This window comes from Barbatula barbatula (genome assembly GCF_947034865.1).
Source record: "Barbatula barbatula genome assembly, chromosome: 7".
Taxonomy (NCBI): Eukaryota; Metazoa; Chordata; class Actinopteri; order Cypriniformes; family Nemacheilidae; genus Barbatula; species Barbatula barbatula.
In genome coordinates, this window is record NC_136770.1 from 13,893,571 (window position 1) to 13,913,518 (window position 19,948).

Here is a 19,948-nt window from a genome sequence, read left to right on the forward strand (position 1 = left end):
ACATATTAATGAAAACAAGTCCTACGTTCCTAGTCATGGCAGCTTTAGACCTATGATCTAAGAAGTAAGCCCACGATTAAGCTTATTAAATATTTATTAGCTGTAACAATTACTCCTTAACTAATGCATAAACCTTTGCTGCAAGCCTCCATTAAAAATGTTGTTCTGGGCCGCATGCATTCTAGCGTCAGCTCTGCTACACATAAAAGCCATTAAACTAGGAAACATTTCAACATGTGATTTCAAAGTTTATAACCAGGGGTGTCGAAAAACTCACCCAAGTGTGCTTATAAAGCCACTGGTAGAGCCTTCTGCATAAAGGGAGCACACATCCCCAATGTGAAGGAAACTTGACATTTTATCCACCATGGCAACCACTCCACCACCTGCAGACGTCAGAGGTCAAAAGGTCAGATAAGGATCTACGAGAAGGTTTATCATTAAGCAGTGCACAATTAAAGGAATGTCTTCAATGTAAAACGGTAAAAGTTTGCCTAACTTGAGTGTTTTTTAGGCTCATGCATAACATGTCTAAAGATGACAAAAAGTGGGCGAAATAAATATAATTTTTATTACTGATAAATATGCAACATGACATTTTATATTTTACAGCAATGAAATGTATTAAAATGAACTGATAATTAAAGAGTAGACCCTTCAAAGTACTGCATTAAAAAAAGACTGTGCAAAAGAAATGAAGTGTACACTTGTTCCTTAGTAACAGTTCCATATAATCCGCTGAACACGTTTTACTGTCTCAACACCACCTTCCTGTTAACTAGATTTGATTAACAAATGAATAGCCAGCCGAACCGTAAGTATGCAGATAGGGAGAGAAAGAGAGACCAGTGCGGAGGAGGGATTTGCATGTGAATATTTTTCTACCAAACTACCTGCACATTTAAAGAATACAACCCTTCTGTTTTACAAGAAAGAACGAACTAAATTGTCCAAAGAAAAACTATTGCCATCATTGCTGCATCATCGTCGGATGGTGCTTTAGTAATGTGGACAGTCGAAAAGAAAACTGAACTGAAAAGTTTCCCGAAAATGGAAACTAACAAAGATGGGAGAAAGCGTAGAGCCAGACTCAAGCGTGATTAAATAAATAAAATCAAAGCAGCATAACTTTATGAAGTGTGCGCTATAAATGCGCTAAAACTAACGGACCCGTTCTTTACTTCCGATTATCATTTTGGAAAATCGCGTTGAGTCGTATAAACAATACATCAAGACAGACCAATTGTCATAAAATGTATCTTTCGTTAAGTTGGTGGCATTCTTTATCTTTCGATTTCTACATTTCTGATAGCAGTTTTTCTAACAGGGGCGTGTTCTGGATATAGAGCGCACGCACGATGCTCTCCCGCAGATAAGATTAATATTTCACAAAACAGAAGTTCAAAACTTCTTGTGGTCTATTTATACGGTGTAGATCTCACCTCTCCCGAATGAAGTTGGAGCGAAATTGCCCGCTGTATTCTCCCCACGTTGCGTCCTCTGTTTGAGAAAGTTATGATTCGACTCTTCATAGAGTTCAGAAGCGGTCTATCGCCCCTATGTTCGTCTCTTTTCGGCTTGCCGAATGACTCCGTAAAGAGAAGGCTACGAAGGGCTTATGGGAAATTGTGTTTCAAGGGTGCAACGCCACTCCATTCTGCCGCGGTCAAGAACTACAAGACCCAGAATACGTTCTGTATCTTACCAGAATAATTACCTTTTTAAACCAGACCAGTTATTTTTTCTGAAAACGTTGTGGTTGTATTTATTTATTTTTTTTTTCGTTTTCCAGTGCTTGTATTTTGTTTTTACTTAACATTTGTATTGACAGATTCTTTAGAAATACTTAAGAATGATTAGAAAGGATAATCATTCTGTGTTGGCGCAGGTAAGGTGTTTTATCATGAAAGAAACTATAAAGGTTTACTAAAGAAATTTTTAATTTCACCCCCCGCCACCAGTAAAGAGATGCTACAAATGACGCTTCGTGACAATCTGGTTAGAAGCCCCCTGCTGGTAGATACCGCAGTCACACTATTATGGAAAATGACGGCTGTTTAAACAAATCAATTACCCGTTGATCTATAAATACGTAATACGCTATTTGCTAATGCTAAGAAATTCCTATTAGTGACATTTACACATGATTGGCTCTAAATGATCCGATGCACTAAACATGTCCGGCTCACATGCAGCCCACAAACACAGAGAACCCTTTCGAAAATTTAAAAACAACTCCCGTTGAACTGAACGCTGAAGTTTCATAGGTTACGTGTCAGCTGACTGATCACATGACTTCATCGTTTCAGGAAGTGTGGTGCACAATGTGCAGATTTGGGCTATGGCATCAGTATTAAATCGTTTTGCGGTTTTATTTCTCTGCATTTTTGCAGTATGTTGTGATACTGGCGAGCTTTTGTTGGGAAAGTGTACGCCATCCTCGGAGTCACAGGGTACAGGCTGCGGCTGTCAGGGACTGAAAAGGGATGGGGCTGTTGAAATACGTGACGAAAACAACATAAAACATCACGATGGCGCAAATGTATACTCCGAAAAAGCAAACGAAACACCCCATGCACCAGAACACGATGTTCGCAGCAAGGCAAGTCAAATTTCACGGATTTACGTAAGGTTCATGACTCTGATTGAAGTTTATGACTTATAAAATTGTATTCCGCGTGTAGCTGGTGCACCTGCAGGGAGGTTGGTTTATGATGGGTACCGATGATCCAGCCATACCACAGGATGGAGAGGGACCTCAGAGGAGAGTGTGGGTGGACCCTTTTTACATTGAAGAACATGAGGTCACTAACCAGCAGTTCCAACACTTCACTAACCGGACAGGCTACATCACAGAGGTACATCACAACAACCACAGGGACATATAATAGGTCTAAATAATGAACACATACACCCTGACTGTTTGTGTCTGTAGGCCGAGCGTTTTGGTGACTCCTTTGTTTTTGAGGGACTGCTGAGTGAGAAGGTGAAGAGCACCCTGTCACATGCGGTATGAGACAATTTTGAGTGTATATGTTATGCTTTGATTAAAATGATTAACCAAAGCGTGTTGTTCACAACGTTTTTCTGTAACGTTCTTCCTTTTTAGTGATGAAGTAATGGGTAGTTGATATGATGTGTCAGTCGGTCACCACCACACATTTAAAAAAAATCTTTATTTTAGAATGATTATTAATGTAGTTTTCATTTTAATCAATTTGATTTTAATCAATAGACTACAAAGTGTATATTGTCACACTAAATTTTACTGACTATTATAGGACTAGAATTGAAACTTTGGGAAAAAAGTTAAATAACGAAAAACGTAAAATAAGTGGTTACTTTAATCGAAAAATCTAGTTTCTTAAAATCATTTCAAATATCAGCTAAAAATCCTGATAGGGAACAAAGGTTATATCTTTATTATTTGACTCTGTACCAAATAGTAATTCAGTGTAAAAATTATAACAGCAACAACAATTGTGTTGGGCTGTCCAGCGGCCTGGAAAAAGTGGAACATTGACATCAAAAGATAAAACAAAATATGGTAAAAAAAAAAGCCTGTGTGTTCATCCATTCATGGACTGGACTGTGTTTTGGGAGAGAGGTCCAGAGTCATTTTAACACAATGTTCTCGTATATTCATGGTCATTAGGTGGCTGCTGCTCCTTGGTGGTCACCAGTAAAAGGTGCAGACTGGAGACATCCAGAAGGGCCCGATTTAACCATAACGCACAGGTACAAATAAGTGTACCACAATGTGTGTAATGTTGAATGGCACTGTTATCAGGTTGGGAAATTCGAACCTGCTACTAAATGTTTTTTCCTTGCCCTTTGGCTTATCTACATGCATTTGGTTTGGCAAACACCCATATATAGAGGAACAGAAGTCTCCAAATGTAATGCTAGTTAACTTTCTGTTTTAAATTCAATACACTGAATGATTGCAATACTGATACAATCGCATTACTCTTGTGTCTGCATTAGTCATGTATGTCATTTTATGAAATCCATATCGTTGTTATTAGAATGAATCACCCTGTGCTGCATGTGTCCTGGGCTGACGCTCAAGCTTACTGTCGCTGGGCTGGGCGGAGACTCCCCACCGAAGCCGAGTGGGAGTTTGCCTGTAGGGGAGGACTACAGGATAGGTGTGTGTTTTGAAATTAAGTTCATATGTAGCATTTATTTTTCTATTGTTTTATTGTATTATCTCTATATTTCTTTCCAGGCTGTACCCGTGGGGCAATCATTTAATGCCCAGAGGGCAGCACTATGCTAACTTGTGGCAGGGAAATTTTCCTACTCACAACACAGCAGAGGATGGCTATGCAAATACCTCGCAGGTAACTGAAAACAAGAATAAAAATTTAAGGAGAACTAATAAGACTGAGAAGTAAAATGTGGACAAAGAGCAAGTCATTGATAATTTGAGTTTAGAATATTAACATTGAAATGCATTTTCATTTCATATATGCTGATGAGCAATAAAAACTGATAAAAATAACTCATAGTGGAATTTTTAACCCCACCGTAAATATATTTTTCATGTTAAAGCAGATTCTATTTTTTGTTTAGTATATATAAAATATTGTTTTATGTTTTGGGCAGGTGATGTCATTTCCTGCCAATGGCTTTGGTCTGTATGACATGGTGGGGAATGTGTGGGAGTGGACAGCAGACTGGTGGAATATCCATCACAATACAGAAGAAAAGCACAACCCTGTAAGCCTTGTTAGGGTCTATGAACATAAATATTAACACTAAATATCTTATTTTCTTTAACATAAGGCAAGCAAAGATTTGCTCATGTTTTGGCCTTTATTTCATGTTTTCCAATTCAACCAACAGAAAGGACCAGAATCGGGGACAGACAGAGTCAAGAAAGGAGGCTCTTATATGTGCCACAAGGTATGTCATAACACACTGCACACTTTTACCCAAGCAAACACATGATTCCAAAGCATAATAATGAATTTTGTCTTTCTGTAGTCATACTGCTACAGGTACAGGTGTGCCGCCCGTAGTCAGAACACCCCTGACAGCTCTGCCTCTAATCTGGGCTTCCGTTGTGTCTCAGACCCTGATCCATAACTTTCAAATTTGCCATTGTTGTACATTTAGAAGGTGCTTTGGAATACTATTACACTTCTTCTAATAATAGTTAATGTATTTTTTGTAAAAAAAAAAGTGTTTTGTTATCATTTTGTAGTTTTTATGGTTATATGTTGTATATTGTATCAACATTTCATTTTGTTTTTTAACCTACTGATTAAGATTTGGGAATAAAAACTCTTCATTGTGATCTTGAAGTCATTGCTTAACAAGGTGCAAGAAAAAGTGAAACGGTTCTGACAACAGGTATGTTAATAAGAATAATCAAGTTTGTATTATACAGCTAGCAAGAAAAAGGTATAGGCAGCAATGGGTGCTTTTCTGTTCCTTATTTATTTAGTCCAATGTCAACCTCATATAACGTTAAGATAACTGAAGAAAAATTATAGATTGATGAGGTGTGTTGGCATTGATTCATTTTCAGGGTGTTGCAGGGTAGGCAGAGGCAATGTACTTCTTTCCATCCCCATAACTGCTATTGTCCCATGTGTAGGTCTGAATGGCTTGAGTGTTTCCTCCAAGACTCACACGACATCTGAGAATGTGGTCAAAGATTTCAGATGGTTGAGACACAGAGTTATCAATATTTTTTATATTGTACAAAATGAAAACATGTTTTTTTATTTAAATTAGTAATATATGCAGATATTAATAGCAAAGATTGTCATTGTAGGATAAATGGTTTTATGGATCATAAGTAATGTACAGATTATCTTGAATGACATGACCAATTTGACCAATGAAGGATCAATAGATGAAACAAAGAGACAAAAACATTTAAAACTCACAATTTGCCAGGACGAGTGATGTAGCAGAGAGTGTAGATAGCCAGATCAAATTCAGGACTAGAGCCAATAAAAGCAGATCCAACCTGCTTAAAATATCCGTCCCATTCATACTGCATTCCCAACACATCAGGATATGTGGTCCACTGAGAAATAGAAGCAGTATTAAATGTTTCAGACTAAAACTTTCTATATAAGTAATATTCACACAGCATTGTGTCCAATTAACTTGTGTTTTTAAATATATATAAAATATCAGTTTAGTCAACTGATTCTCAACACTCACAGGGCCATCAAAACTATAGCTGTAGTAATCCAAGAGTCCCTCTTTCTCATTCCGATAGAACTGTAGCCAGTTGTGAAAACCAGACACCTTACCACCCTTAATTTCCCCTGTTGCAGAGAAATGCGTTTCAGATGACATCACGCTCAATGCATGTCAGCCAAACAGAGGCATAACGCAGCCTGTTGCATTTGATCATGTGCATGGACTGACCTAAAAAGACGTGCTCAAATCCGCTCGAATCAAGCTTCCCTTTAGATCGAGAGTAAAGGCCGAACCACATCATCTTTAGATCCTGGATGAACTCATTCTGTGATGGGTATGCACCTGTCACACAACACAACAATATAGTAATTACTAAGTGTTTATTTGACTGAAACAAGTTTTTGTATTATCTACATGAACTATAACCTAACCCATCTATAATCTTCCAAATCTTTACATTTTCTACTTTATACCTTTGGAGTGAAGGAAATTATAGAGCTCTCTGCCCAATGCAGTGTTCAACATTGTCTCTCTAAGAAATGTGTCCTGCTCTTGCGTCTCCTGAGAGGGGACATCCTCAGCATCTCCTGTCGCCCTTTTATAGTTATCCAGCAGATTTAGGAAAGCTTTGTATGTGGGCTTGGAGAACAATGCACCCTCGTTCACATACTTAAATAATCTAGAGAGAATGAAAGCTTATAATGCACAACTGTATATTAATATGTATAATATACTGTATATGTGTTTTTGGTATGTGTGTCTTACGGGCGTGATGCGAGGTCACTCTCAGAGCTGGTTTCTGAGTCAGGGATCTCTTCCTGCGGGTCAATAACCAGCTCTGAGGCCGTGGCCTTGTTGGAGTCCAATTTGTACAGCTTCTCAGACAGAGATTTAATCTCAGCATCAGTGACGCTGGTTAATGCTGTAGATGTAAGAGAAATGGATACATAAAGCACAAATAAGGATAAAACAGGGCATTGAGAGCATAAACAGACTGACAGAATTGGAAGGAGACTGTAGCGAAGTCAGAGAGGAAGAGCAATCAGAATTGAAAACTCAAATGTAATTGAAAGAAAATTAACAGAGCACTTAGTGCAATACAGTAAATAACAAAATTGGGACATTTTCTGATGAGGAAACTGTTGTTGTCAAAATGTTGCAATGGTTACTGGTGATGGCTAACCCAAGTCAAAGAGGCCAACCTTAAGTATTTCAACACATGGTCACTCACCGTGAAATCATAAGTTTTATCATTTCGTCTCCTCTCAACAAGTCACAAAATTTGATGCATTACTCTTGTTCGTGCCACAAAAGCATGATAATGTGTCAAAGTTTCATACTTAAGTGTTAGTTATAAGCGATAGATCATTGCTTAATACAACCGCTCAAACTAAGGTATCACTTTCACATGTTTTTTTTTCTAAATCGTCTCATTGTGCCTTCGGCAATTGCTTGTCTGAAAGGGTTTGCAATAAGGCTACCGTGCATAACTGGAAGTGTAATTGAATTGGAGTTTATTGTATGTATTGTTTCTGTTATGTCTTTGTCATGCAGGGTGTAGTGCAGATTTGTCCTGTTGACAGACTCAAGCTTAACAGCAGAAATAATTAGAGAATGGAAAGTGACAGATCTTTTTGTATGACACAGGCTATTAGTAAGAAATAGTGAGTGTGTGAAATTTTACAGCTATTGTAAATACTACTTAACACTTTGAGATCCAAAATAAACAGGAGTCAGGGACAGATTGCCTCACAATCACAAGTTTTATATAAAAGCTGATTTGGCCAACGTGACTCAACAGTCCTTGAGTGTAATTTACGGTATGTGTGAGATTCCTGTATAAGCAACATACGATTAAATGACATAAATGTTTGTTTTCCATTTATAATTAGTTTGCTTTTTGTTTAGATGTCATTTGTGTCTTTTGCCTAACATACCATCTTTCATGTTAAACATTGAAATTCAGTCCAATTTGGCTAGACGGCACACAAACATTTGAAATATCTATAATACAGCAGCAAAACTTTAATAAACATCCCAATCCCTTGCTAATTCTAGTACACTTTCTCTTCAGTCAAATGCTTTTTCATCTCAGATGTGTTTTTTCTAAATATTAACACTTCAACACTGCATATATGTTATGTTAAGTTGAATAGACTCGTGGACGTTGGAGATCACCGAGAGATGAGTCTTGAAGAAGGTGAGACATATTACAAATCCTAAAAACAACTAAAATCACTTAAAGGGTTTATTTGATTACTGGCAAGACTCAAAAGAATGAAACAGAGAATTCTTGTACGTGAGCGTTTCTTTGTAGTTTAAAAAATATTCTTAACTAAATAGGATATAGAGCAAAATAAGACATATTTTAGGGGTTTTTCTACGTATTTGTCATATTTTAATCTGAATATGACATAGTACAATTCGCCATATAATGCACATCATTTGATTGGGGATTTAAGTTATTTTTGTGCATAATTCATAAAACAATGAAATACAAATGGTAATTATAAAAACCACAGTGACAAGAGATTCAGAATAAAGAGAGAGAGATTTAGTATGTATTTGGATAAATATAGTTTTAAATAAAAACATGCATGAACATATACAGGTTTGAACATACCACTGTAGCTCTGAGAGATCAGGGTGATGGTGAGAGAAAGGACGAGAATGACTTTCATCATTGAAGTTAGATGATCCAGGCCCAGAAGCTTCTGAATAAACCCCAGCAACGTTTTTATACCTGCTTAGAGCAAGTCCTTAGGACCTCCTCCCATACATCTCAACATAACGTTACAATAATTACTCCTAATATTTAAGTTTAAAATCCAAAATGAGTCACTTGAAAAGGTTTGCTGTGAGCAATGAGGTAATATAGGGCGTGAAAAGGAAGAGATGAACATGATGATGAAAATGAATCTGTTCCTCTTTTTTTGTCACAGTTGGTTAGTTTCTTGTAAAGTTATGTAACAATAAAAGGTTTCAGATTCAGGAACTGTTGTTGTCTACTGAAAAAAAGGTTCAATACAGTTTAAGAATAAATCCTGGTAATCCTATAATACACACAGACTGTTTGTGTCTGTAGGCTGATTGTTTTGGTGACCCTGTCACATGTGGTAACATTTCATTTTAATCAATTTGATTTTAATCAATAGACTACAAATTTATATTGTCACACATCATTTTACTGACTGTTATTGGACTAGAATTGAAACTATGGAAAAAAATCTAAAAGTTGATTCTACTAATGAAAAACGAATTTGTTTTCTTACTTTCATCAAAAAAAGTAATTCAGTGTAAAAAATTATACCAGCAAAGAAAATGGTGTTGGGCTGAAAAGAACAGAGTGTCCTTGAAAGAGTGGAACATTAAGATCAGATGATAAAACAAAATATAATGAAAAAGCCTGTGTGTTTATCCATTCATGGACTGAACTGTGTTTTAGGAGAGAGGTCCAGAGTTTGTCATTTGCATTTTAACACAATGTTCTCGTATATTCATGGTCATGAATATAAGAGAACAGCTGCTCCTTGGTGGTCACCAGTAAAAGGTGCAGACTGGAGACATCCAGAAGGGCCCGATTTAACCATAACGCACAGGTAAAAATAAGTGTACCACAATGTGTGTAATGTTGAATGGCACTGTTATCAGGTTGGGAAATTCGAACCTGCTACTAAATGTTTTTTCCTTGCCCTTTGGCTTATCTACATGCATTTGGTTTGGCAAACACCCATATATAGAGGAACAGAAGTCTCCAAATGTAATGCTAGTTAACTTTCTGTTTTAAATTCAATACACTGAATGATTGCAATACTGATACAATCGCATTACTCTTGTGTCTGCATTAGTCATGTATGTCATTTTATGAAATCCATATCGTTGTTATTAGAATGAATCACCCTGTGCTGCATGTGTCCTGGGCTGACGCTCAAGCTTACTGTCGCTGGCAAGTTCATATTTTGCATTTATTTTCATATTGTTTTATTGAATTAGCTCCAGATTTCTTTCCAGGCTTTACACGTGGAACAATAATTTGAGTTAACTATGCTAACTTGTGGCAGGGAGAATTTCAAACTCACAACACAGCAGAGGATGGCTATGCTAACACCTCACAGGTAACTGAAAACAAGAATAAAAAATTTAAGGAGAACTAATAAGACTGAGAAGGAAAATGTGGACAAAGAGCAAGTCATTGATAATTTGAGTTTTGAATACGAACATTGAAATGCATTTTCATTTCATATATGCTGATGATATAGCAATAAAAACTGATAAAAAGAACTCATAGTGGAATTTTTAACCCCACCGTAAATATATTTTTCATGTTAAAGCAGATTCTATTTTTTGTTTAGTATATAAAATATTGCTTTGTGTTTTGGGCAGGTGGTGTCATTTCCTGCCAATGGCTTTGGTCTGTATGACATGGTGGGGAATGTGTGGGAGTGGACAGCAGACTGGTGGAATATCCATCACAATACAGAAGAAAAGTACAACCCTGTAAGCAGTGATGTAACATAAAAGCAATCTTGAGTAAAAGTACAAATATCTTGCCAGACAATTAGGTAGACTTTGGGAGAAGTTAAAGTAATATTTTAGAATATAACTTAAGTAAACTTCTTAAAGTAGCAGATAAATATTGTACATAAGTATCAAAAGTACTTTCTATATTAAATCTAGGTATTTAAAGTAAAGTTGAAGGGATAGTTAACTCTAAAATGAAACAATTCTGTCATGATTTCCTCACCCTCTGAATGTTTCAAACTTTTATAAATGTATTTGTTCTGTTAAACACAGAGAAATATATTTGTAAGAATGTTAGCAATTTTCTGTTCTGTGACCGTAGGAAATGTTTTTGTTTTTTTGGTTTGTCAAACACAAAGTGAGATAATCGGAAGAATTTATGAACACAAACAGTTCTGGGCACATTAGACTACCATTGTAAATATTTCTACCATGGCAGTCAATGATGTCACAGAATTGAAAATTGCAAAAATTTACTCTTACTGTGTCTCTGTCTAATTTATACAGGAATTAAATGATATGTGGGTTAGCAAATGATGATTTTGGGGTGAATCATCACTTTAATAAAAATGTAATTTACAACTTTGAAAAAGCTCTTTCTCAAGCTCAGAAGTTTGGATCTGGAACAGCATGTTGCCAAATTGCTGAACTATCAAAATACAAGTTCAGAAACCACATCTTTAAAACTTTCCTTTATAAATTATAACTTTATTAATGGATAGTTCACTCCCAGCCGCAATATTATCCACTGATTTTGGAACAAAATCAACAAATCTGTCCCTTACTTCTTTCTTTTCTTGCATTTCCCTTACATTAACAACAAAGTCATTTGGTAATTCCTTAAAACCCCCAAATTAGCTGTTTATCTTTAAAAGAAGCAGCACATAAAAACCTTAAGCACTGTAGTTACGTATTTTTACTTTGTTACATTACAACACTGCCCGTAAGCCTTGCTAGGGTCTATGAGCATGAATATTTACACTAAAAATCTTATTTTCTTTTATATAAGGGAAGTTAAGATTTGCTCATGTTTGGCCTTTATTTCACATTTTCCAATTTAGCCAACAGAAAGGACCAGAGTCAAGAAAGGAGGCTCTTATATGTGCCACAAGGTATGTCATAACACACTGCACACTTTTAACCAAGCAAACACATGATTCCAAAGCATAATAATGAATTTTGTCTTTCTGTAGTCATACTGCTACAGGTACAGGTGTGCCGCCCGTAGTCAGAACACCCCTGACAGCTCTGCCTCTAATCTGGGCTTCCGTTGTGTCTCAGACCCTGATCCATAACTTTCAAATTTGCCAATGTTGTACATTTAGAAGGTACTTTGGAATACTATTACATTTCTTCTAATAATAGTAAATGTATTTTTTGTAAAAAAAGTGTTTTATTATCATTTTGTAGTTTTTATGGTTATATGTTGTATATTGTATCAACATTTCATTTTGTTTTTTAACCTACTGATTAAGATTTGGGAATAAAAACTCTTCATTGTGATCTTGAAGTCATTGCTTAACAAGGTGCAAGAAAAAGTGAAACGGTTCTGACAACAGGTATGTTAATAAGAATAATCAAGTTTGTATTATACAGCTAGCAAGAAAAAGGTATAGGCAGCAAGGGATGCTTTTCTGTTCCTTTTATTATCTAGTCCAATGTCAACCTCAAATAATGTCAAGATGACTGAAGGAGTATTATAGATTGAGGTGTGTTGGCATTGACTCATTGATTCATATTCAGGAGATTCAGGGTTTTGCAGGGTAGGCAGAGGCAATGTACTTCTTTCCATCCCCATAACTGCTATTGTCCCATGTGTAGGTCTGAATGGCTTGAGTGTTTCCTCCCAGACTCACACGACATCTGAGAATGCGGTCAAAGATTTCAGATGGTTGAGACACAGAGTTATCAAATTATTACAACATTATTATATTGCACAAAGTGATAACATGTTTTTTAGATATTTAGAGCAAAGTCATTGAAGGATAAAAGGTTTTATGGATCATACGTAATGTACAGATTATGTATGAAGGACTATATGGACTCATACATGACCACAATTTGACCAATGAAGGATCAATAGATGAAAAAAAGAGATTAAAACATTTAAAACTCACAATTTGCCAGGACGAGTGATGTAGCAGAGAGTGTAGATAGCCAGATCAAATTCAGGACTAGAGCCAATAAAAGCAGATCCAACCTGCTTAAAATATCCGTCCCATTCAAACTGCATTCCCAACACATCAGGATATGTGGTCCACTGAGAAATAGAAGCAGTATTAAATGTTTCAGACTAAAACTTTCTATATAAGTAATATTCACACAGCATTGTGTCCAATTAACTTGTGTTTTTAAATATATATAAAATATCAGTTTAGTCAACTGATTCTCAACACTCACAGGGCCATCAAAACTATAGCTGTAGTAATCCAAGAGTCCCTCTTTCTCATTCCGATAGAACTGCAGCCAGTTGTGAAAACCAGACACTTTACCACCCTTAATTTCCCCTGTTGCAGAGAAATACGTTTCAGATGACATCCCGCTCAATGCATGTCAGCCAAACAGAGGCATAACGCAGCCTTTGGGACATTGGTCCCATAACGCAGCCTGTTGCATTTGATCATGTGCATGGACTGACCTAAAAAGATGTGCTCAAATCCGCTCGAATCAAGCTTCCCTTTAGATCGAGAGTAAAGGCCGAACCACATCATCTTTAGATCCTGGATGAACTCATTCTGTGATGGGTATGCACCTGTCACACAACACAACAATATAGTAATTACTAAGTGTTTATTTGACTGAAACAAGTTTTTGTATTATCTACATGAACTATAACCTAACCCATCTATAATCTTCCAAATCTTTACATTTTCTACTTTATACCTTTGGAGTGAAGGAAATTATAGAGCTCTCTGCCCAATGCAGTGTTCAACATTGTCTCTCTAAGAAATGTGTCCTGCTCTTGCGTCTCCTGAGAGGGGACATCCTCAGCATCTCCTGTCGCCCTTTTATAGTTATCCAGCAGATTTAGGAAAGCTTTGTATGTGGGCTTGGAGAACAATGCACCCTCGTTCACATACTTAAATAATCTAGAGAGAATGAAAGCTTATAATGCACAACTGTATATTAATATGTATAATATACTGTATATGTGTTTTTGGTATGTGTGTCTTACGGGCGTGATGCGAGGTCACTTTCAGAGACGGTTTCTGAGTCAGGGATCTCTTCCTGCGGGTCAATAACCAGCTCTGAGGTCGTGGCCTTGTTGGAGTCCAATTTGTACAGCGTCTCAGACAGAGATTTAATCTCAGCATCAGTGACGCTGGTTAATGCTGTAGATGTAAGAGAAATGGATACATAAAGCACAAAAAAGGATAAATCAGGGCATTGAGAGCATAAACAGACTGACAGAATTGGAAGGAGACTGTAGCGAAGTAAGAGAGGAAGAGCAATCAGAATTGAAGTCGTAAATGTAATTGAAAGAAAATTAACAGAGCACTTAGTGCAATACAGTAAAAAACAAAATTGGGACATTTTCTGATGAGGAAACTGTTGTTGTCAAAATGTTGCAATGGTTACTGGTGATGGCTAACCCAAGTCAAAGAGGCCAACCTTAAGTATTTCAACACATGGTCACTCACCGTGAAATCATAAGTTTTATAATTTCATCTCCTCTCAACAAATTTGATGCATTACTCTTGTTCGTGCCACAAAAGCATGCCAATGTGTCAAAGTTTCATACTTAAGTGTTAGTAATAAGTGATAGTATAACGTGTAATTGAGCTTATGCAGGGAACTTACCCATCCCGTGGAAGACTCTAACTCCCTCTCCGGTCCCGAGAGGACAGCCATGGACAAGTATCTCAAGGAGGCTCTGGATCGTGGGTTTATTTGCCCCTCCACATCACCAGCTGGGGCTGTTTTTTTCTTTGTTGAAAAAAGAAGGATGGAAGCCTCCGACCTTGTATCGACTATCGGAACCCTGAACAGCATCACCATCAAGAATCGCTACTCTCTCCCTCTCATGACTACAGCCTTCGAAGTCCTGCAGGGCGCAACCATTTTCACCAAGTTGGACCTCCGGAATGCTTCATCATCTGGTCAGAATCCGAGAGGGGGACGAATGGAAGATGGCATTCAATACACTTAACGGTCACTAGGAGTACCAGGTTATGCCGTTTGGTTTGTGTAACGCTCCAGCTGTCTTTCAGTCCTTTATTAATGTTCTCAGGGAGATGCTTAACCTTTCAGTTTTCGTCTATCTAGATGATGTTTTGATTTTCTGCCGGAACGACGAGGAACATGTGCAACATGTCAGACGTGTACTTACCGAACTGTTGAAACACAAACTCTTCGTTAAGCTTGAAAAGAGCGAATTCCATGTTCCTTCGGTCTCATTTCTCGGTTTCTGGGTTTCCAAGGGGAGTCTTCAGATGGATCCCGGCAAGATCCAGGCAGTATTGGATTGGCCCCAACCCAACTCATTTAAACAGGTACAACGCTTTCTGGGATTTTCAAATTTCTACAGGAGAAATTTCTTTATTCTAAATTTTTGTTCTGTTGCAGAGCCTCTTACTACTTTGACCCAGATGTCTAATGGGCCATTCACATGGACCAACAGAGCCAATCAGGCGTTCAACTCATTGAAGAAGCACGTCACATCAGCTCCTATACTGGTGCTCCCAGACCCAGAATTACCCTTCGTTCTGGAGGTGGACGTCTCAGATGTGGGCGTAGGAGCCGTCTTGTCACAGAGAAGTAAGAACATTTACAAACTTCACCCTTGTGTTTTTTTTGTAAATTCACGACAAGCTCATTGGGTCCTCTTTTTTTCCAGATTCAATTTCTCTCTCTTATCGTCCAGGTTCAAAGAATCTCAAGCCAGATGCCCTCTCAAGACAGTTTAACCCACCCAAAAAAGAGAGCCACCCAGAAACCATCCTCCCCACCTCCAGGGTGCTAGCCTCCATCCAGTGGGACTTAGAAGATGCTGTCAGTAGAGCCCAACGGCGTCAGCCCGATCCAGGTAATGGCCCTAGAGGGCGCCTCTTCGTTCCTGATTGCTTACGTTCCAAGGTGGGCCTTCAGGTCATCCGGGAGCACCTAGAACCTGTGAGCTGCTCCAGAGGAAGTTCTGGTGGCCCAGGATACAGGTGGATGTTCGGACCTTTGTCTCTGCCTGCTGGGTGTGCGCTCAGAACAAGGAGCCTAGAAGCCGTCCTCAAGACCTGCTGCACCCACTGCCCATTCCGAAATGTCCCTGGTCCCATATCTCTCTGGACTTCGTCACTGGTTTGCCTCAGACGTGTCGTGTCATACCCCTACCCAAACTTCCCACAGCTAAACAAACTGCCGAATTAATGATGAAACATGTCTTTAGAATCCAAGGCTTTCCCCAAGATATGGTCTCAGATGGTGGGCCACAATTTACCTCCCGGTTCTGGTAGGCATTCGGTCAGCTCATAGGATCTTCTGTTAGTTTGTCAACTGGGTTTCAACCCAATCTGATGGCCAGACCAAGAGAGTTAATCAGGACATTGAGGTGTCTTGTGTACAACAATCAGGCCACCTGGACTCCTTGACTCATGTGGGCAGAGTTTGCACATAATAGCCTGTTCCACTCATCCATACACATGTCTCCTTTTGAGTGTTTGTTTGGTTTCCTCCCCTCTGTTTCCCAGATAGGAGCCAGAGGTCGAGGATCCAGCTGCCACACAGTTTTCCGCAGATGTTGGCACTCCTGGCAGAGAGCCCAGGCAGCCCTCATTAAAGCAACCCAACTACAACAGAAACAGGCTAACAAGCTTCGGAGAGTTGGTCCGATACTCCGCTTAGGGCAAAGAGTATGGCTCTCTACCCGAGATCTTCCACTATGGGTGGAATACCGCAAGCTGGCTCCTCGTTACATTGGTCCCTTTAAGATTGCCAGGAAGATCAACCCAGTCTCCTATCGACTCCTTCTACCCAGATCTATGAAGATTCACCCCACCTTTCATGTTTCTCGTCCAAGACCTGTTGTTTGTTTCACTTTCACAGTTCATAGATTGCTGGATTGCCGACGGGTGCGCTGGAAAGTACAATACCTGGACTAGGAAGGCTAGGAATGAACCTGGATTCCTGCTCGGGATATCCTTGACCCGACCCTCATCTCTGAGTTTCGGCAGGCCAGAAGATACCATCAGGGGACCGTCGGGAGTCGTTCCTAGGGAAGGTGCTCCTATAACGTGTCAGTTCTTTGAGGACTATTTGTTCACCCTGGCCTGATAGGGTTGGCCTCCCTGAACCTCCTGCCAGGCACCTTCAGAATAGTGGCACCCACATTATGGACTCTGGTCGCTCCAGGCCTGTAGAGGTCAACATTGCCTCATTCAACACCTCATCATCACTGAATTGTCCACACCTGTTTTTGACTCTTTATAAGTCATGCCTCTGTGTTCAGCTTTGATCTGTTTATGCCTTATTTCCCGCCGTTGAGCAGTATTGAAGTTAAGTGTTCTTATGTTAAGTTTATATACCCTCGAGTCTACTTTTGTGTTACTGTTTATTGGAAGCACGGCTTGCCAAGTTTGTTTTGAATCTTTTTGTCTACAAAGTAAAGTTTTTTCTTTTTTTATCACTAATCCCTCTTGACTCCCAGATCTTCTGCGATTTGGTTTAAACTAGCTCAGTGAGTAATACCTCACTCTTTGAATGCTAGGGATCCGGGTCCGGTTCCCCCTACATGCAATCCGTCACAGATAGAGCATTGCTTAATACAACCGCTCAAACTAAGGTATCACTTTCACATGTTTTTTTTTCTAAATCGTCTCATTGTGCCTTCGGCAATTGCTTGTCTGAAAGGGTTTGCAATAAGGCTACCGTGCATTACTGGAAGTGTAATTGAATTGGAGTTTATTGTATGTATTGTTTCTGTTATGTCTTTGTCATGCACGGTGTAGTGCAGATTTGTCCTGTTGACAGACTCAAGCTTAACAGCAGAAATAATTAGATAATGGAAAGTGACAGATCTTTTTGTATGACACAGGCTATTAGTAAGAAATAGTGAGTTTGTGAAATTTTACAGCTATTGTAAATACTACTTAACACTTTGAGATCCAAAATAAACAGGAGTCAGGGACAGATTGCCTCACAATCACAAGTTTTATATAATAGCTGATTTGGCCAACGTGACTCAACAGTCCTTGAGTGTAATTTACGGTATGTGTGAGATTCCTGTATAAGCAACATACGATTAAATGACATAAATGTTTGTTTTCCATTTATAATTAGTTTGCTTTTTGTTTAGATGTCATTTGTGTCTTTTGCCTAACATACCATCTTTCATGTTAAACATTGAAATTCAGTCCAATTTGGCTAGACGGCACACAAACATTTGAAATATCTATAATACAGCAGCAAAACTTTAATAAACATCCCAATCCCTTGCTAATTCTAGTACACTTTCTCTTCAGTCAAATGCTTTTTCATCTCAGATGTGTTTTTTCTAAATATTAACACTTCAACACTGCATATATGTAATGTTAAAAAAAGTTGAAGTTAAATATAGTCATGAGTTTTGGAGCTCACCTCACCAATCACAATGCTTTTCATAGTCATCACAGCAATTTTCATGCTGATGGCAATTTGAAAGACAGTTGCAGTCATTCAAAGGACTGAAGGGCTTCTTTTACATGAGTCTTGAAGAAGGTGAGATAAAAAATGCTAGAAAACAGCTAAAATCACTTAAAGGGTTTATTTGATTACTGGCAAGACTCAAAAGAATGAAACAGAGTGTTCTTGTACGTTAGCGTTTCTTTGTAGTATTAAAAATATTCTTTACTAAATAGGATATGGAGCAAAATAAGAAATATGTAAGGGTTTTTTTCATCGTATTTGTCATATTTTAATCTGAATGTGATATAGAACCATTCAACGTATAAGGCACATCATTTGATTGGGGATTTAAGTACATTTTTTACATAATTCATAAGGCAATGAAATACAAATGGTAATTGTAAAATTAAATATTCACATTTATAACCACAGTGACGAGATGTTCAGAAAGAGAGAGAGAGAACAAGTATGTATTTGGATACAAATCATTTTAAATAAAATCATGCATGAACATATACTTGTTGTACTACTTTTATGAATGCAGAATTATAATAAAAGTTGCAGATTTGAACATACCACTGTAGCTCTGAGAGATCAAGGTGATGGTGAGAGAAAGGACGAGAATGACTTTCATCATTGAAGTTAGATGATCCAGGCCCAGAATCTTCTGAATAAACCCTGTTCCGTTTTTAAAGAGAAATTACTCCTTAGGACCTCTTCCCATACATCCAAACATAAAGTTACTCCTAATATTTAAGTTTAAAATTCCAAATGAATCACTTGAAAAGGTTTGCTGTGAGCAATAAGGTTATATGGGGCTTGACAAGGACGAGACGAAAATGATGAAAATGGGTTTGTTCGTTTCTTGTAAAGTTCTGTGAAAATAAAAGTTTCAAGGTTCAGGAAAAAAAGTATAATTTTAGAATATATCGTAAAGATTATAGTAATCCAATATTTATCTATAACTAAGTTATAGAGAACATGATCTTGGCAAGAGAGAGTCCCTAGTATGTTTCCATGACATGTGGTGAATGAAGAAATAGTCCCAGAGCCCAGGTGGTAAAGTTCACACATCAGTTGCTTTTTTCATCTTCTGGCTGGTTCGAAGCTGTCACATGGTCAGAGGGGAGATACTTCATTTTGTCAACTTAGTTTGTTCTTTGCTCCGTTGTTAACCACTTTCGCAGTTTAGTGGCAATTGTTGTAGTTGTTGTAGTTGCTTCTTTTACCCTATTCGTTAACAACGCAAGGTTGTGGGTTCGATCCCAGGGGATTGAAGATACCTATGTATAAATGTAGGATAGTGGAATTTAAGTCGCTTTGGATAAAAGCGTCTGCCAAATGCTAAAATGAAAATGTTGTTGGATTGCTACAGATCACAATAAAACAAGACATTATAACTGTCATTATTACCAGTGAGATTAAACACCTAAGAGGATCCAAGTTTACTTTATATACCCCTCTGTGAAGTAAATACTGGGTGCGATTTTGAGTTGTTATTTATTTACTCACTATTTATTCCTATTAATCACAATTGCTGTTTGTAAATATGAATATAATAAATAAATAAATATGAATTTTGCTATTTAAAAGTTAATTTTCAGATATTTGCATTAATTTATTTTATGCAACAGAGCCCTCCCTCTTGCCTGCAGGGGAGGGCTAA

General features: G+C 37.9%; 5 protein-coding genes across 7 annotated transcripts in view; 2 read left to right on the top strand and 3 right to left on the bottom strand.

Moving 5' to 3' along the window:
* The window catches only part of itpr1a (inositol 1,4,5-trisphosphate receptor, type 1a), a 33,573-nt gene extending 31,978 nt beyond the window's left edge, over window positions 1-1,595 (bottom strand). Inside the window, 2 exon segments of the mRNA XM_079460767.1 lie at window positions 278-386; window positions 1,443-1,595. Of these exon segments, the coding sequence (XP_079316893.1) occupies window positions 278-369 (92 nt within the window). The 5' untranslated portion in view covers window positions 370-386; window positions 1,443-1,595.
* sumf1 (sulfatase modifying factor 1) lies at window positions 777-5,305 on the top strand. Of its 2 annotated transcripts, XM_079460773.1 has the most exons (10): window positions 777-869; window positions 2,394-2,602; window positions 2,685-2,858; window positions 2,936-3,010; window positions 3,656-3,738; window positions 4,029-4,151; window positions 4,232-4,346; window positions 4,612-4,725; window positions 4,852-4,911; window positions 4,993-5,305. In XM_079460773.1, the coding sequence occupies exons 1-10, from the start codon at window positions 821-823 to the stop codon at window positions 5,092-5,094; spliced, it is 1,104 nt and encodes a 367-aa protein (XP_079316899.1). In that variant the 5' UTR covers window positions 777-820; the 3' UTR covers window positions 5,095-5,305. The 2 variants fall into 2 exon arrangements, with proteins under 2 accessions (XP_079316899.1, XP_079316898.1); XM_079460772.1 differs by lacking the exon at window positions 777-869 and having other exon boundaries at window positions 2,003-2,602.
* Window positions 5,306-5,429: 124 nt separating this feature from the next.
* On the bottom strand, window positions 5,430-9,163 carry endou (endonuclease, polyU-specific). The gene is made up of 7 exons (XM_079460774.1): window positions 8,792-9,163; window positions 6,934-7,090; window positions 6,642-6,847; window positions 6,397-6,510; window positions 6,187-6,293; window positions 5,904-6,046; window positions 5,430-5,650 (listed from the first exon to the last, which is right to left on the bottom strand). Exons 1-7 carry the CDS (start codon window positions 8,850-8,852, stop codon window positions 5,536-5,538), a joined length of 903 nt encoding a protein of 300 aa, XP_079316900.1. The 5' UTR covers window positions 8,853-9,163; the 3' UTR covers window positions 5,430-5,535.
* A 488-nt stretch (window positions 9,164-9,651) lies between these two features.
* LOC306896756 (formylglycine-generating enzyme-like) lies at window positions 9,652-12,192 on the top strand (the record flags this gene model as incomplete). Its single annotated transcript, XM_079461024.1, has 5 exons — window positions 9,652-9,767; window positions 10,058-10,118; window positions 10,206-10,283; window positions 10,552-10,665; window positions 11,883-12,192. The coding sequence occupies 5 exons, from the start codon at window positions 9,652-9,654 to the stop codon at window positions 11,982-11,984; spliced, it is 471 nt and encodes a 156-aa protein (XP_079317150.1). The 3' UTR covers window positions 11,985-12,192.
* A 124-nt stretch (window positions 12,193-12,316) lies between these two features.
* Window positions 12,317-19,291, bottom strand: LOC306896929 (uridylate-specific endoribonuclease A-like). Of its 2 annotated transcripts, XM_079461326.1 has the most exons (7): window positions 18,859-19,291; window positions 13,865-14,021; window positions 13,573-13,778; window positions 13,328-13,441; window positions 13,090-13,196; window positions 12,807-12,949; window positions 12,317-12,552 (listed from the first exon to the last, which is right to left on the bottom strand). In XM_079461326.1, the coding sequence occupies exons 1-7, from the start codon at window positions 18,917-18,919 to the stop codon at window positions 12,438-12,440; spliced, it is 903 nt and encodes a 300-aa protein (XP_079317452.1). In that variant the 5' UTR covers window positions 18,920-19,291; the 3' UTR covers window positions 12,317-12,437. The 2 variants fall into 2 exon arrangements, with proteins under 2 accessions (XP_079317452.1, XP_079317451.1); XM_079461325.1 differs by lacking the exon at window positions 18,859-19,291 and having other exon boundaries at window positions 13,865-18,210.
* Between the last annotated feature and the right edge of the window lie 657 nt (window positions 19,292-19,948).